Source organism: Tachypleus tridentatus, chromosome 10, assembly GCF_004210375.1.
Source record: "Tachypleus tridentatus isolate NWPU-2018 chromosome 10, ASM421037v1, whole genome shotgun sequence".
Taxonomy (NCBI): domain Eukaryota; kingdom Metazoa; phylum Arthropoda; class Merostomata; order Xiphosura; family Limulidae; genus Tachypleus; species Tachypleus tridentatus.
Window position 1 is genome coordinate 104,162,401 of NC_134834.1, and position 18,558 is coordinate 104,180,958.

Consider the following 18,558-nt stretch of genomic DNA (forward strand, 5'->3'; position numbering starts at 1 on the left):
TTAGCTACCCTTGTCTGACCAAATAATGAGATGTGATCGTCGTGGATTAAAAGTTCTAAGCGCATTTCTTTTTAATTTCATTTTCCCACAATACTGACGAGAACCTGCAGGCCCATAGGCCTGCTTGATAACCATTATGCCACACTCAGGTCTATGCTGGATTATTCTTAGTCAGAAATTTAATGCTATATTTCTCCAACAAAATGCAACTGATTTTTATGTCTTTCTTCCCTTATCTTATGAACGCATATTCACTTTGATATATTATCACCCAAAATAAACATTTCATCCTGAAAGAAGACACAAAAAAGGTGAAAACAAGAAACTCTTGGAGTTGTTCTTGTGAAAATGTAAAGACAAGTTCGGCACGAAAAATATCAGATTATAAAAACTTGATACATGTTTTGGGGGTAATATTTTTAAGTCTTATTTTTAGATAGACTTGTATTTCGTTTTCTTAATGCAAGCAGATTATACAGGTTGTCACGTGTCTCTAATAAATACGGGGCGACAATAATAAAACCGTTATATTAGTTACACAATTATTTCTCATCAACCCACGCAAATTTCAATTTAAAATAAACAAAACAACATTTATTTTAATATCTGCGTTTGATTCAGTTTGATGCACGTGACATATATTGTTAAATATATATTGCGTAAGTAAGAATCAACAATGTACGCATGTAAATTAAGTTGTTGTTGGTTTTTTTTAATTTCACACAAAGCTACACGAGGGCTGTCTCCGCTATCCGTCCCTAATTTATTAGTGTAAGACTAGAGGAGAAGGCAGCTAGTCGTCACTACCCATCACCAACTCTTTGGCGACTATTTTACCAACGATAGTGGAACTGACCATCAAATTATAGCGCCCTCACGGCTGAAAGAGCGAGCATGTTTGGTGCGACTAGTAAATACCAGTATTGTTGCTAATTGAGCTTTGTAGAGCCTCTATTAAAAGTTTTTAGATTGACGCGCCAAGAGACAGCAATGAAATTTGCTGGTCGCTACAGTCGGTATACTATAAGCTTCGGAAGTTATAATTGTGATTAACGCTTACTAATCGGAAAACTAGAGATATTTGACCCTGAACGTTTATAGATTTCGAATGTTACAAACCATTCAACTTCAGTGAATTAACGTCGGACGTTATTATTTCTAAGGGGGTAATAAATATCTTCGTTGGTAAAAAGTCAGCTTATAAAAGGCCTGAGGTCAGCCAGGCTTGTCAGCTTAAGAGTAACAGTATCAACTCAGAATTACTTTTATTGTCGTGGACCTTGACCATCGATAAAATATTCACTTCTAGACAAGAGAGAAGACTCACTATAGTTTGTAAGTTTGTAAAACTGGTATATAAAGCAATATTTGAAAAGCTATTCGTGTTAACCGTTATTATAAATTATATTGTTTTTGTATATTAAAATATATTTGTGTTAAAAAAAGAAAATTGTACTAATCTTGTTGACAAATATCATAAATCTAATTCATATCGACATTTAATAAACTTCTAAATTATAATTAAAATTTCAGGCTATTTGAAATCGTGATACATCAAGTAACAAATCGTAGATTCGTCTGAGATAATAATATCTTAATCACGGTGATTAGTAACATTAGTAATTTAAATCAACAATTTGAAGTTTAAATTTAAAAATAACCAGCGAAGTAAGTATTGCCTTGTTGGTCCTCCTACAAATAAACAAAAAACACCAGTAAAACAACCGAATTTGAAACTGTTCGGATAAAAAAAAGGATAACTCAGTTCTTTAAGTCGGAACAACATAGGAGTATTAAACAAGGGACAACAACTTACCTCCTCAGAACTCCTCCCAGCAATGAGGCGTTGAGGCACTCTGGTGGGGACAGTCGGCGTTGGATCTCCCCGATGGTCACTTTGTACTTAGACGTGGAACTAAGTAGAGACAAGCGGCCTGGTACCGAACAGAACACATCCGTGGGTGAGCTGACACCTGTAACGACCATGTCTCTGTAGTTGTCACTGTATCTTGATTTGACTCCTGTTAGAAGTGGCGGTCCTCCAGTAGATCAGAAGAAAGGGAGGAAGAAAGTTGAGAGTCACCGAAAGTTCGTGACGAAGGAAAGACGTAAAGACGAGATAAAAGTTTGAGCAGAGAAGTACAGAAGTGTAGTAACAGAAGTTAATTACTTTTATAAACACACGTTCACTCGACACACTTGAAGGAGTTAGATCATAAACAATATCAGATTATAGAAATTTAATACAAGTTGGTTCACGTTTTTTAGACAGCTCTATTCTGGTGTTTGTCTCAATGCAGGTGGTTCATATAAGTTGTCATGTGTTTCTAATTCATCTCTTACTAATACTTTTCGTAACTCTTATAAATAACCTAATATTTCCGTGCCTTGAAGTTAAGATTAAGTCACATGTTTATTAACCGATTATAGCTCTGTATCATTAAGCATTAATAAGTAGCATTTTGATCAACCATTCATAACTTTGTATCCAGTTAATTATCAGTTGATAGCACATTTATCAATCAGTTTCATTTGCTTATTTAGTCTCATTGGTTACTAATAAATAAACATTTTATCAACCAGTTAGAGCTGAACGTTTAAGCGTCATTACTTATTGAATTAGTAATAAAAATTTCAACGTTTAACTTACTTTTAAAGAACCTTACTCTGCAATAGGCTGAAGAACACCATTCGGGACAGATTTCGTGAGCAGTTTTTGTTTTTGCACTATACGTGCTGTATTATACTTCCAAACAAAATTTAAACTGAGCCGTCATAATGTAATAGGACGAAAAACTAAACACTTGACAATATAAACTAAGTTAACGAAACAATTAGAAAATAGTTAAATGTTACAAAAATAAATATTAAAACTAGTTTATGCTCTTGTAACAAATAGTTAATACTCTGGAAAAATAACAACAATAATCATATACAAATAATCCTTAGGTTTTGTGAAAGGTTAAGCAAATAGAAGCAGTTATTCGTATTACATATCTTATCAGTTTCAGTATTAAATCGTTTAATATTGTCTTAGTACAAGGTCTCTTAACAATGGAGCAATCGCATTCAGTAATAAAACTATATCAAGAGTATGAAGAGATATATTAGCAAACTGTATGCACGTGTACTTGTTTTAGACGAAACATACTTTAAATTAAACATTTGCATTACAAAAACATGGCATAATTTTGTAAAGAAAGCTGACATTTGTGTGTTTATTGTGTTTTAATCGAGGTTATATAAATAAGATGAGAACTTACCTTTTCTTATGGCATTATTGTCTCCTCCAAATATATTGGCGGCATCTTCAACTCCTACAGCCTACACATAAAAATAGTTATGTTGGAAACCTAAACTAAATACACACATTCACCACATCTTGTATCTTACTTGAGTATATGAAGGGTTAACTAAGTTACGTTAAAAGTATTTTAGATTTGCAAATCAGCAAATCACATGACAGTTGCAGTCGATATAAAATCGCACAGAAGAGCTTTTAACAGAACTGCACTTCGTGTGCAGTGCGATGCCACCAATATTTACAACTCTGTTTGAAAGGGGTTATCCCTTATACTTAATAAAATTAGAAAACAAAAGAACATGGATCACCTATGGATACCAGGACCATCCAAAAAAAGACTTGTATTAAGTCGTACTCATGCCGTGGTAAACAAAGTATGGCGTGTAGTAATAGGAAATATAACACAAGTTGTGTGTATACAAGTTTTTTTTTTCCACGACATATTCAATCGACCGTCACATACCTAAAAAAACAGAAGAATAAAACGGGTATTCATGTTATTCCATGCGAAGACATACTGGTCAAGGCACCAGATACAGCGCCTATGAATTTCTGTTTGACCAGACTTTTGAGCTCAAGTCTTGGAAATCGTCGCCCTTGTACACTAGATAGATTTTGGAAAACAATAAAAGTTGTGGTGTGATTACGACGCGGCAGTATTATGAAACTACATTGTAGGGCTATATTCAAGTTGCGCGGCTGTCAGGCACAGCATGACAGAATGTGGCAATATGCACTATAACGATGTGGTGAGACTCCAAGTTCGTAGTAGGTAATACACGAACAATAATGATATGTAAAACTCTTTACTCTATTGTCCTTTAATTTCAGCTTTAATTGTTCTACACTATTTTTTAAAGACTGATTCAGCCCTCCGATCAACCCTAGATGGCATCTTTTTATAAAAGGAAAGTTTTGTTTTTGGAATTTCGCACAAAGCAACTCGAGGGCTATCTGTGCTAGCCGTCCCTAATTTAGCAGTGTAAGACTAGAGGGAAGGCAGCTAGTCATCACCACCCACCGCCAACTCTTGGGCTACTCTTTTACCAACGAATAGTGGGATTGATCGTCACATTATAACGCCCCTACGGCTGGGAGGGCGAGCATGTTTTGGCGCGAACCCGCGACCCTCAGATTACGAAGCGCACGCCTTAACGCGCTAGGCCATGCCAGGCCCATAAAAGGAAAAAAAAAACGCTAAATAGTGTTGTTCAGTTTTTCACACAATATTAAACAATGTACCACACATAACAAAAAACGAGAAAAATGAAAGTGGGACAGATGTTTTTGATTTGAATATCTAGGCTAAGGCTGGTAAAACTTGAAAACTGATGTTTTCTGGTATTGAAATAAAGGCTTCAAAAACAATAATTTGCCTTAGGCTTACATATATTCTGTCTTAAATCTGCAACAGTCTGTGGGGAAAAGAACGTGTAGTTCAAAGTGATATTTTTCAGCATACGAGGGCTGTTCAAAAAATACGCGGACTGACGTCATAAAACAAAATGTACTTTATTTAGAAGTTACAGGTCTGGGACCCCTTCAAAGTACTCTCCTCCCCAACGCACATACTTATTCCAACGGTGTTTTCACTTGTTAAAACAGTCCTGGTACGCTTCTTTTGTAATGTCCTCCAGCTCCTTCGTCACATTTGCCTTAATCTCGGGAATCGTCTCAAATCTTCTTCCTTTCAGGGGTCTTTTGAGTTTGGGAAACAAGCAAAAATCGCAAGGAGCAAGGTCAGGTGAACAGGGGGTGGGTGGGGAAGAACAGTGATCGAGTGTTTGGCCAAAAACTCACGAGTTCTGAGGCACAAATTTCGCAGCAACGCGGTGCATCTTCAATTTTTCGGTCAAAATCTCGTAACAAGATCCAACTGATATCCCACACTCTTCAGCAAGCTCCCTGACAGTCAGACGTCGATTTTCCCGCACCAGGGTGTTGATTTTGTCGACGTGTGGGTCGTCAGTTGGCGTGGAAGGACGTCCAGGACGCTCATCATCTTCAATGGACTGTCGACCATCCTTAAAACGTTCATGCCACTTGAAACATGCCGTACGCTTCATAGCAACATCACCGTAAGCCGTGTTAAGCATAGCAAAAGTTTCAGTTGCAGATTTTCCAAGTTTAACACAAAATTTCACAGCAAGTCGTTGCTCCTTCAGGTCATTCATTCTGAAATCCGCCAAACGAAAAAATCGCACTTCACTTAAAACCGCGTAGCTAATACACAAATGAAGATATCTGCAATCGGGAAATGGCGTCGTAATCAGCTGATCTGTGCGAACCTAGCGACACCAAGCGGATTTCCTTGGAACCAACTGGAGCCGCGCAATTCAAACAGTCCGCGTATTTTTTGAACAGACCTCGTATATGCGCCCATGAGCTAAAAGGTCAGGTGAGAGATCCCTAAAGGTGTATCCTTAGGTAATAGTAGACTACATTTCAGGAGTACTTTTAATTAATTATGAATTATTGATGAAAGAAAAGTAGCCAGTCAGCACTCGCTGTCACGAATGTTATACCTAACTTTGAACCGAATAACGCAATTTACTGATATTTTTATAATGCACCCTAAGCTCAAAGTGTGGAGTGTCGCGTCAGGATCCTTGTACATTACGACCCACATCCGACTCTGTTGAAAAATGATATATCTCAAAGCAATTATATTTATCATTCTTCAAAACCATCCCCCCGTGCCTTAGCGTTATATCTGGGGACTCTCACCATTAAAAACCTGGTTTCGATACCCGTGATAGACAGAGCACGGATAACTCATTGCGTAGTTTTGTGCTTAATTACAAAAAACATTCTTAAAAAAAAAGATATTTTATTACTTAGGAGAGAAATGAGAAAACAGTAATAGTTACAACCCAAACGACCAAATAAGTTTTGGTTTCATTCAAAAGAAGTTTTTGGCAGAGCCAAGAATAAGTAAAATGCTCGCAAAACTATGCTAGCTTTTATTTGAACACAATGTTATATCAAACGTCATAGCTTTGCACTCCGTTTTCTCAGGATCTCTTACGCTCTACAATATGAGTATAAATGGTCCCTTTTAAAGGTTTGGTTCGAATTTCACACAAGGCTAAAGAGGGGTATTTGCGCTGACAGCCCCTAATTTAACAGTGATAGACTAAAGAGAAGACAACTAGTCAATACTTCCGATTCTTAGGACAGGGAAGAGAAGTAGTCAATACTTCCGATTCTTAGGACAGGGAAGACAACTAGTCAATACTTCCAATCCTTAGGACAGGGAAGACAACTAGTCAATACTTCCAATCCTTAGGACTACTCTTTTATCAAAAATAGTAGATTGGCCGTCACATTATATCGTCTTTAAGGCTAAGAGGGTGAGCATGTTTGGTGTGACAGAGATTTGAACCCATGACACTCAGATTGCGACTTGGGCGTCCTAACTCACATGAAATGAGAGACTCCCTTCATGCTTAGACCAACTGTATGCAAATATATCAACCAATATTGATTTTAATAAAAACGAAAAAAAATGATTAATATAATTCTGTGAAACACGAGCACTGACAGACATACATTTATAAAATATAGAGAGCTCGAATACTATTAGTTTAAACTGTATATATTACACGAAAATTCATTGAACTGGTGAAATTTTGATTCACTCCATAAATATGCATGTAGTTTCATGTAGTTTTGTTTCATCACGATTCCTACTATTAGCTGCTAACGTGGTTATTGACATGTGTGTGAATATATTTGCAGTTGCTTAACAACTTACAAAAAGGGGGTTATAACTCAGTTTCCTACAATCCATATTTCTATATATGTGAATCACAAAAATATGTTTGTCAATTTGTCCATGACCTAACTACTCTTAAGTCGTTGGGTTAATCTCAGCCAAACTTTGTGGGATGATAGTTCGGAACAAGGAGCATGTTAATGGGGTTAATAATACCTCCAATAACTGTTATTGCTGTTATTCAGCATTTATTATCTTTGGCGTAAGTTAACATCAACTGTATTCATAGGTGGCGTCACACAAAAGAAAATAAACAACTTTATTGCATTTTCTATAACGCGACAAATGACCGTAAATTATTTAATAATATGAAACACTGTGGAAGAGCATTACGAGCTCGTTGCTGAAAACGGGTAACAGAAAGCACCTCTACATCCGCCTCTTTCAAAGTCACCCTTATACAGTATATGCTATGATTTATTTATATACATAGGGCGTTCTTAAAGTTTCTACAAAACTTTTGTGCCATTGTACTTGCCATCTAATAAGCAAACTCTGTGAGAAGTTTTTATTTCTTATTTGTTTGTTTATTTTTAAATTTCGCGCAAAGCTACGCGAGGGCTATCTGTGCTAGCCGTTCCTAATTTAGCAGTGTAAGACTAGAGAAAAGGTAGCTAGTCATCAACACCCACTGCCAACTTTTGGGATACTCTTTTACCATCGAATAGTGGGATTGACCGTCACATTATAACGCTCCCACGGCTGAAAGAGTGAGCATGTTTGGTGTGACGGGAATTCGAACCCGTGACCCTCGAATTGCGAGTCTAGTGCTTTAACCACCTGACCATGTGGGACCCTTTTTCTTATTTTGTTAAAAGATGTTAAAGGAACCTTGTGAGGTCCAGCAACAAATCTGCGTAGCTTGAAAATCTTAACAGTAGCTTGAACAGTCTGTTCTTCAAAAGGTTCAGTCCCATTAGTTTAATAGCCGAGCTAATCTATCATGAGGAAAATAACTAGAATTACCAATCCATTTCTAAACCACGTATACACATTATGAATCCTGTTTTATGTGCATTTCTACTGAAAATGTTTAATTGAGATTAACTCGCAACAGGAACTCATTCGCAGCAAATCATTCCAATCAACACCAGACGTAATTTTAATGTTCATTTAGGGACCAATCCAATTTTTCAATTTCTTTGTTGTTGTTGTCGTTAAGACATTACAATGGAAACTGCAAATTAAATCTAACATTTATTAGCGTAAGCGACCAATTTTCGCGTTCATCCAATGCTTTCTTAACATAATAAACTGAGCTTTCAAAACGCCATAGCTTTAGGTAACATACATGACGTAAATCCACACGTTAACCTCACTTAGCCTAAGGCTACAAAGCCCAGTGACCCAAGAACTTATTAGAGTGCACTGTCATCAGAATCCCCAACTCTCCAAGAGTTGTACTACGAAGTTATTATCACTTACATATACAAATAAAATTGTCTCAGTTATGCAATACCACAAGGGGTAAAATTAAAGCTTTCAAGCAAAACCACTCACAAGTAGGCTTAAGTTCCAGAAAGCACTTGTTTTTTTGTGACCCACTTCGAATTGTGATTCCAGTTTATTACGCGCGGTAAGACAAAGCTTCTATACCAATGTATTCAAGACATTTTATGAATACGTAATAAATTTTCCAGCATAATTATGTATTATTAACTAAATATATTTCTCTGTTACTACCCTTGTTCTTTCACGTGTTTAGATTGTCTTCTTTTATGAAAATGATTTGTTTGGAGCTTGTTACCGAGTTCAGCTCATATTAAAACATTCATAAAAAACAACAACGTAAGAATAGTATTTTTGTTTTGAGTTTACACACTGATTAAATGTAATATTTTATTGCAAGTTACAACTTTTAAAGTAAGAAAGAATATTTTTTCAACAGGTACGACGTTTCGATGGTGACCCAAACGTCAGATCTTTTCGGAAAAATGTTCTTCCTTACTATAAAAAGAAAAAACTGCCCGGCATGGCCAGATACATAAGGCACTCGACTCTTAATCTGAGGGTCGCGGGTTCGAATCCCCCATCACACCAAACATGTTCGCCCTTTCAGCCGTGGGGGCGTTATTATGTGACGGTCAATCCTACTATTCGTTGGTAAAAGATTAGCCCAAGAGTTGGCAGAGGTGGGGGGGGGGTGATGACTAGCTGCCTTCCCTGTAGTCGTACACTGCTAAAGTAGGGACGGCTAGCGCAGATAGCCCTCGTGTAGCTTTGCGCAAAATTCAAAATAAACCCAACAATAAAAAACTTGAAATAGAAAGGTACGAACAAATTAACGTTAATAAAACGATAATCAAACGTATCAGAAAACAACTGCAGATCATCTGTACTCTAACATTAGAAAGTTATTTTCATTTTTTCGCTTCTACTTCCTCTACATGTCTCTCCTAATTCTCACGTGAACGACATTTATAGTTACTTCATATTTTTTGTAACATTCTTGCGCGGATTTACATATTTGTATACGATAGCACAAGTTATACGGTCATTTCTACTACACGTATATTTTGATGGCATATCTTTATTGTTACTGCTATCCAAGCAAGCTCTTAGCTGAGGAAGAGTTGGAGGATTACGAATAAACCCCCTACTCTCGCCAAAATTCCATTCGTTTATTAATATATATGCTTTTCCTTTCTTTGATGACGACTTCTCATTACATTTCTCTGATAATTATGAAAAATGCCTTTTCAACATAATTGCTTTGCACGGATGTTGAAAAGACATTTTTCATAATTATCAGAGGAAACGTTTACTTGAGAGAAAATATAGAAAACCATTATCCATTTCAGAATTATGTTTTTTTCGTTCCTGAGCACAAACGTTACGCATGAAACAACTTCCACTTCGTACCATAAGGATATCCCCAACTTCCAGATGTGACACGGGTTCGATCTAAGATGCGAGGTCAGAAGTATATTTCAATAACAAATCAAGTGCACACACTCGGTGAACTCAGCAGATGTGACTTTACTATAAGAAAATACACACAATCAAAATTTCCTTTTTGTCACAATGAATTAACTAGAATTCATTTCTTGAAGAAAAAAAAAGATTTCTAAAAAGGTTCTTGATACAGAGAATTAGTCCAAATAAATAACGGACCTGAATTTAGTACAACATGCCGGGCTAGAATTAGCTCTGTTTTGGACGTCGGTTTCTATGATAACCCAGTTCTCACAATCGAGTAGGCATTAACAAAGCCGCTAACTTGCAGGTTAGCTTGGGGACGTAAAACATGTTATTTTTAACAAGTTGAACGAATCTTTAAAAGTGTGACTAGGGAATAAGTCTCTCTACTGAGGCGAGTTTCCACATATCAATGACTTATCCAATAATTAGCCAAACTCTTTTTACCTTTCTATAAACATGAGAATAATTAATTAATTCATATGCTTTATCTTTCTTTTTATTCAATCAGTTAAAGAGTTGTTCGTATAACTGGAATACATACAAGAAAAAATCATGTTTTTTTCCTGATACTTTTGGGTGCGAGAACTTGAAACGAATGTATTATTTGTTCATTTATAGGTTTTGGTTTTCTTGAAATGAATAATAAAAACATACACACACATAAATAAATAACAATACTGGACAAAAATAAATTTATCATTTTTAGTTTGTTTGTTTGTTTTGTTTGTTTTTGAATTTCGCACAAAGCTACTCGAGGGCTATCTGTGCTAGCCGTCCCTAATTTAACAGTGTAAGACTAGAGTGAAGGCAGCTAGTCATCACCACCCACCGCCAACTCTTGGGCTACTCTTTTACCTACGAATAGTGGGATTGACCGTCACATTATAACGTCCCCACGGCTGAAAGGGCGAGCATGTTTGGCGGGACGGGGATGCAAACCCGCGACCCTCGGATTGCGAGTCGCACGCCTTAAGACGCTTGGCAAAATTAAATAAATACATTTAAATGAAGTAAACAAAATCATGAGGACGAACTGCGTTAAGAAGAGGAAATTCCAACCTCTGATTAATTATATTATAAATGTTTAAGTTTTTAAGTTTATATATTTAAATGTAATTATTTAATTTCACTAATATATATACATATATGTATATGTACTGAATTGACACGTTCTCCTATCAGTGTTGCTGCAACACTTAATGATTCGTTCAGGACACGCCAAGCAATTAGATTTGTCAAATAAATCGTGAAACCGACTATCGCACATGAACCCAGCAAACTGGCGTTCTAATTGTTCGAAAACAGGGTAAAGATACGTTGCGAGAGATGCTAATGCAACTTCTTTATAGCTAATTTTAGCAGTAGTTTAAAATATTAAAAAAAATATATACATGTACACACCCTATCTCTAAACCTATTATAATCTGAAATCAGGCAGTAGCAAGGTCGAGCTAATAATAATAATAATAACCGGTTGAAACATAATGATAAAGTTACACGAAAGATATGCTATTGAACTTAAAGTCACTGAACTGGATTTTATGGCTAATTATATTACGTTTTAATAAGTTAAAAATGTTTTTGAACTTATTTCTCGGAAAACGAAGACGTATGTTTTAGACTAATAACATTTCTACTTCATTAAAAAAAATCGCAAAAACAGACGCAAGTCCGACGCTTTGGAATCAAAATTTTTTTACTGGTTTTTAAATAACGAGATGAACTGAGCACGAGTATTGTAATAGTTTCGATAATTACAGCATACTAAACACGCGATCAAATGCGCAAGTTTTATCATGCGCAAATAAATCACTAATAATGCATAACAATTCAGAGAGACACCAATCATTTCTGCATTTATTTTAAAGTTTGTGTCGCATGGCAGCTGCACAAGAGGAAAACACAAAATGTGTTTTATATGTTACATGTATTTTGTTTGTTTGTTTTGTTTATTATGAATTTCGCGGAAAGCTACACGAGGGCTATCTGCGCTAGCCGTCCTAAATTTTGCAGTTTAAGGCTAAAGAGAAGGCAGCTAGTCATTACCACCCACTGCAAACTTGTGGGCTACTCTTTTACCAACGAATAGTGAGATTGGCCGTCACATTATAATGCTACCATGCTGAAAGGGCGAGCATGTTTAGTGCGATAGGGATTCAAACCCGCGAACCTCGGACTAAGTGTTGAGCGCCTTAACCACCTGGCCATGCATGGCCCTTTTTTTAAAACTAACAGTAGTCCACAAACGTATTGATCTTATATTGTCTCTGTGGTTACAATACTAGAATAATTGACGCCATTGAATAGTGAAATTTCTACAAAGTTTTAGTTTTTAATATTTGACTTTGACTAACTGTTTCCCTGAGGTGTTTTTTAATACAATCATTTTGCTTGAAGTTCCCGTTTCATTTTCATAGTTTGAACGAATATTCAGGCCCAACATAGCCAGGTGGTTAAAGCGTTCGAATCCCTGTTGCATCAAAGATGCTCTCACTTTCAGCCGTGGGGGCGTTACAAAGTGAGATAAATCCCACTCTTCGTCAATAAATGAGTAGCTCAAGAGTTAGTGGTAAGTCGTAATGACTAATTGCCTTCCCTCTAGTCTTATATTGCTAAATTAGGGACACCTAGCGCAGATAGCCCTCGTGTAGCTTTGCTCGAAATTCAAAAACAAAGATTCTTAAACGTGTCGTTTTAAAAGGTAAAACTGAAACTACCATTTAAGTGCTAAGTGTTTATAAAATGAATATTCTTAAACTTTTGACAAAATTTTGACAAAAAAACGGACATAACTGTTTTACAAGGAAACAAAGAAAACTACTTATGAACAAAACAACAGAAAACTGGCTCTTAGTTTGTCATTTAGAGAACACAAATGGGAAACTGTTTACTTTTTCTTTCTGTCCGATTATGCAGCAACTTAGGACAGAATCTCAAGAACCAATAGCCAAGCCATATCGAATCTAACCAATAATTAACTCCCCTTAGAACAACAATTAAATCCAAATTCTGAAAGAGCTTCCTAGAATGTAAATTACGCACAACAAGAAACCAGTTATATTGCCCAAAAGAGGAAACCACAGTTTCCAACATCTTGATTTCTACATTCGTCAGATATCACAAAAACGTAATTACAAGACTAGTCATATCTGCAGCAGTCAACTAATAAGTAACTCTTTGAAGATAACATTTATTTTAGCCAACCGCTGTAACGAGACACGAATTGCAAATCCTCAGGTCCACACACAAATATGCTAACCATTTTGTAGCGCTCGACTTTCCTTACAACAAAGATTGGTAAAAATAAAAATGGAAAGTGATTGTTACGCATAATAAAGCACATACATAAGTAAAACTTCCATAGAAAGAGCTCTACACTCGAAGAAAAAGAAAAAAATCTTTCAGACTTTACATAGTAATAAATTTTAATTTTTAAAAAGTTATAGACTATTAAAATTTAATTGCTGTGAAACCTGCAACATTTTCAGTGCACAAACGTGATAAGTTTAAAGGTTGTACATTTTTTTAAATTGCATATACCTTCACATTTCATCTATTTTTACATTCCATTTGTATAAACAAAAATGTTTTAGACTTTTAGGCCATATATAGTTTAATTTTATCTCGTATTTCCGGTTTGATGCAGGATTAGTAAATTAGAGAGTTTTCTAACATAAACAGTTAATAATTCAAAGGACAAGTTAAGCATTAATTTTTCGTCAGTTGCTTATATTGCAATGAATAAAACTAAGTACATGCGCGTCTCAAAATTAGCAAGTTGAATTTTTGTTGTTGTTGTTTTGAATTAAGCACAAAGCTACTTATTGAGCTATCTGTGCTCTGCCCACCACGTGTATCGAAACCCGGTTTGTAGCGTTGTAAGTCCGCAGACATACCGCTGAGCCACTGGGGGGGGGGGCGAAGTTGAATTTAAAATGCAAAGTTTCAAATTATACTCGGTGCGGCAAGGCCAGGTGGTTAAGGTACTAGACGCGTAATCTGCGGGTTCGAATCCCCGTCGTACCAAACATGCTCGCCCTTTCAGCCGTGGGAGCGTTATAATGTGACGGTCAATCCCATTATTCGTTGGTAAAAGAGTAGTTCAAGGGTTGGCGGTGGGTGGTGATGACTAGCTGCCTTCCGTCTGGTCTTATACTGCTAAACTAGCAGATATCCCTCGTATAGCTTTGCGCGAAATTCAAAACAAACCGAATTAAATTCATGATATATCTTTTGTATTTTTAGCTAACTTAGTGGTTTAATGGTTGCAGATATTTTTACTCTAAAATTCCCAAACAAAGTAGGTGTTTCTGAATGTAGTACCACCATTTAATTTGTACAACCCTGCATTTATCAACTTTAAACTTTATCTAAATATTACCTCCATACCTCTACTGTCTTCTTTCACTAAAGATGTCAAAAGAAACATGGCAACAAGTTTTATGTACCTACAGAAGGATACATATGTTTAACCTGAAGTGCTTTTACAGCAGACAGGAAAGACTTAGGAACCTCCGGGTGATAATTTAAGAGGACTAGAAACGAATGTTGAATCCTACCCCATATATAGATTAAGGTACATACCAGATCTGGTGACAATTAGTTCAGCAATTAGCTAGTTAGAAGCACTACCAACACGGTGAAAACAGAGAGGGTTAAAGATTATAGAGTGTAAGATCCGAACACCAATCCCCTGATGTTATTCTCTGGGAACCTTAGAGGTAAATGCCATATTTGGTAACAATCGGTCTAGTGGTCTGCCAGTTATACGTAGACACACACTCACACACAAATAGGGAGAGAGTTTTGTTAAATAGAGGCTTGAATTTTTAATGTTTTGCAAAGTTCCATTTTGAACTTACTTCAACGTAAAATTCAAGGACTCAGATATGTTGGAGAAAAATGCGAACATGTATACGTTATTTCTCTGTTTATTTTACTCTGCATATATTACCACAAAATGGCCGCTAAAACAATCCAAATCTCCATTTAACCAACGATTCTTCAATTACTTCTTCTTTTAGTGTTTTTGATGTATGTTATCCAATTCGTCTCGCAGGACATCATCCCCTATTGAGGTCCCTGGCTCTTTTAGTGTCCTCACCCTTTTTCAAAATAGCTTAAGTCTCTGGTAAAAAAACATCATAGCTCTGTTTATCATTTTAATATCATAATATATTCAGTATAATATAATCTTTGGGTATTGACTTCGTGGACAATAGTGAGTAAACTGGTTTTTCACTTCAGATGTTGCAGCAGAAGAATTCATAATGATGATGGCTCATGTGATGTAAGTACATTTTTCAGAGGATGGGGTATTTCCTTCATTGACCACACTTTTATTTAATAAGAAAACAAATTTTCTTGTACTTATGATGCTCTCGAAAGTGAAGCGTGATGCCATCCTTGTGTGCCATCCTTCAACAACACACACACAATTTCTTTTTCCTTCTACTGATGGTGATCTATATGAATAAATTCAGTTCCGCTACTGACTCAAAATGTGGAAATGTTCCTATGGCACCAGTGATCAGAACTTTCATAGTCTTAGTGCTCTGGTGCTTTATCCGCTCTATTAGCAGCTTTCTCATTCAGAAGCATAGGTTATTCGGCCATAACATATTTTAAAAATGCACCAGACAGGCAGAAAAGGTCATTGTATTTTCGGCAAAAAATAAAAAATTATTTTTAAGAATAGAAGTATATAAGCTTTTCGGCTGACTGTTTAGAAACCAAATCATTGATTGTTAAAAATATGGCTTTTGCAGCAAAAGCCAGGAATAAATGTATCAAGTTAATGTTTAACAATATTTTTTTTGCAGTCAATCTTTTCTTCAAGAAGTACCACTACGAGTTTGGAGTTATCAGCGTTTGGCTTGTATATAGTTTCCACTCCTCACATATTCCTGATACTCCTCTAATAACACTAGTAATGGCAGTAATAACACAGGTGTTTATTTGTTGTTGTTTTTTTAATTTCGCGTAAAACTGTACGAGGACTATCTGCACTAGCCCTCCATAATTTAGTAGTGTAAGACCAAAAGGAAGGCAGCTAGTAATCACCACTCACCATCAACTTTTGAGCTACTCTTTTTACCAACGTATAGTAGGATTGACCGTCACATTATAGCGCCCCCACGACTGAAAGTACGAGCACATTTGGTGTGATGAGGCTTCGAAACAGACCCTCAGATTACAAGTCGAGCGCCTTAACCACCTGGCCATGACGGGCTAGTAATACAGGTAAAATAACATGCTTGCTAATGATTAAATGACACGTGAACTTCAACAAAAGTAGACTTTAACAACCGAGCTGTTTCATAAGAATTCATCACAATTTAATTTGTATCCACTCGAAGCAGATTTGTCTATCTTGTAGAAGAGATGCGGATGAAACGTCGATAGCATAACATAAATTTTAAACATTTATGTTTTGTGTTTTTTTTAAGGTTATGATTAGTCCTTAACCATTGTTGTTGTTCTTTTAGAATCACTGGGTACAATCCATCTCTACCTAATATATGACCCAGAAAATATATACGTGCCTTCTTTGGCTTCCATTTCAAGTCTTCCTCTTTTATCTGCTGAAATATCATTTTCGGTAATAAATTGAATTTTGTGAACATTTATAAACACAACATTTTACATCTTTGTCTCACCTCACTCAGTTCTTCTTTCCTTTTTCTCGTTGTATGTTTTTTAATGATCTTGAAAAGTGCCTATCTGTAACAATAAAATGCACACTCAACAATATGATTAAATATGCACAGAGAAACAGAGAAGCACATTTGATTTAGCGTCCTCTAGTGGGTAGTGTGCCCAGACTTTGAATTTGATAGTTCATGGTCGTTAATCTTTTGTTGTAAAACCACACTTCGCACTTCGTGACCGTCGATGATTTAAGGTCAGTCATAACAGAAGTCCAAGAATTAGTGCTGTGAATTAGTTGCCTTTCCGCTAGTTTATCTGCTTTATATTTAAGTAGAAGATGGGCCACCAGGTGGCCACCTTTACCTCTCAGGAGGTAAAGCGAGAATAAATGACTGAAAACTTTATTAATAAAATATAAAAGCAAATTCACTTGTTATGTAGCGTAGGCAAATGTTAAACCGAAGAACTAACTTTATCTAGAGCAAATGCGGTTCTGACCATCAAATAACTTCACTTGAAACTGTTTTCAAGCTTACATTCTGCCAAGACCACAAAAAATATCAAACCACCCAAAAGAGAAAATCACCTTTCATTATTCTAAAAGAAGAAACCAGAGTATCCTATATCTTTGCCGCCCGCTCCCCCCCGCTAGTACAGCGGTATGTCTACGGATTTACACGCTAAAATCAGGGGTTCGATTTCCCTTGGTGGGCTCATCAGATAGCCCGATGTGGCTTTGCTATAAGAAAAACACAAACATCTGTATCTTTAATTGTATATATATATGTATATATCCTCAGCACACCAAACACCTCAGAAACGTAAACAAAGACTTGGCTAGTGTACTGGCCATACAGAGACAATCATACCTGCAGTAGTTCTGAATAGAATATAATACTGCACTTGTTTATTTTTTACAACAAATATTTTCATAATAGTCTAATAAACAAAAATTAAATAGTCAAATATATTCAAAAAGTAGCTCAATTTGCTTCTTTTGATTTTATTTGTATTTTCAGCAATTATTTTGTTGGTTTGTTTAGAATTAAGCACAAAGCCACACAATGGGTTATCTGTGCTCTACCTAGCATATGTATCGAAACCCGATTTCTAACGGTGCAAGTCCGCAGACATACCGTTGTGCCGTTGTGGAGCTTCTATCATCTAAGGATTTTTTTTTTTCATTGGAAAGCCAAAAATCTCTTACTTTGATCAAATTATTATTCGGTTTACTATTGTAAAGGTCTCACCATTTTATTATGAATTTAATAATTTTACGATTCTGATTTAACTTTACAATCAGACAAATAAGATATTTTGTTTGTTTCCTAAATTTCTCGCAGAAGGACTTCATGCGCTAGTCGTCTCCCATTGTTGAAGTGACAGACTCGAAACAACGTACTAGTCGTCCCCCATTGTTGAAGTGACAGACTCGAAACAACGTACTAGTCGTCCCCCATTGTTGAAGTGACAAACACGAAACAACGTACTAGTCGTCCCCCATTGTTGAAGTGACAGACACGAAACAACGTTTTTCAAACTCTTGGATTGGTCTTTTCAGACCAATGGGATATGTCACATTCTTAATTTACGGAGCGTGGATGTCATTTTTCCTTCCTATTTTTTTTTGTAGTAATGGGACTCGAACCATGTAATATTATATCTGATAAGATCGTATCAGACACTGTCGTGTGGAGAGACTATGGACTATAATCCACATATGAAACAAATGTAGTTTTGTAAAAATTGTTACAGTAAAAATAAAAATAATCAAGATAGAAAAATGACATGGGTTTTACTAAGAAATTCAAATATCTGCATACAAATGTAGTTTGTAAATTGGTGTATAAAAGTTTCAAAAAGTAAGTGGTGCAATTCTTTATAAACTTCACTGATTTAATCC

The 18,558-nt window shown here is 36.0% G+C and overlaps 1 protein-coding gene across 4 annotated transcripts in view; it reads right to left on the reverse strand.

Annotated features, from left to right (window-relative positions):
- The window catches only part of LOC143230018 (transcription factor AP-2-epsilon-like), a 162,035-nt gene that overhangs the window by 49,081 nt on the left and 94,396 nt on the right, over nucleotides 1-18,558 (reverse strand). For 2 of the 4 annotated variants that reach the window (XM_076462967.1, XM_076462963.1), the window contains exons 3-4: nucleotides 3,264-3,324; nucleotides 1,817-2,039 (exon numbers count right to left, since the gene is read on the reverse strand). In XM_076462967.1, the coding sequence (XP_076319082.1) occupies nucleotides 1,817-2,039; nucleotides 3,264-3,324 (284 nt within the window). The remainder of the gene's footprint in view (nucleotides 1-1,816; nucleotides 2,040-3,263; nucleotides 3,325-18,558) is intronic. The other 2 variants (XM_076462965.1, XM_076462966.1) reach the window with 2 other exon arrangements.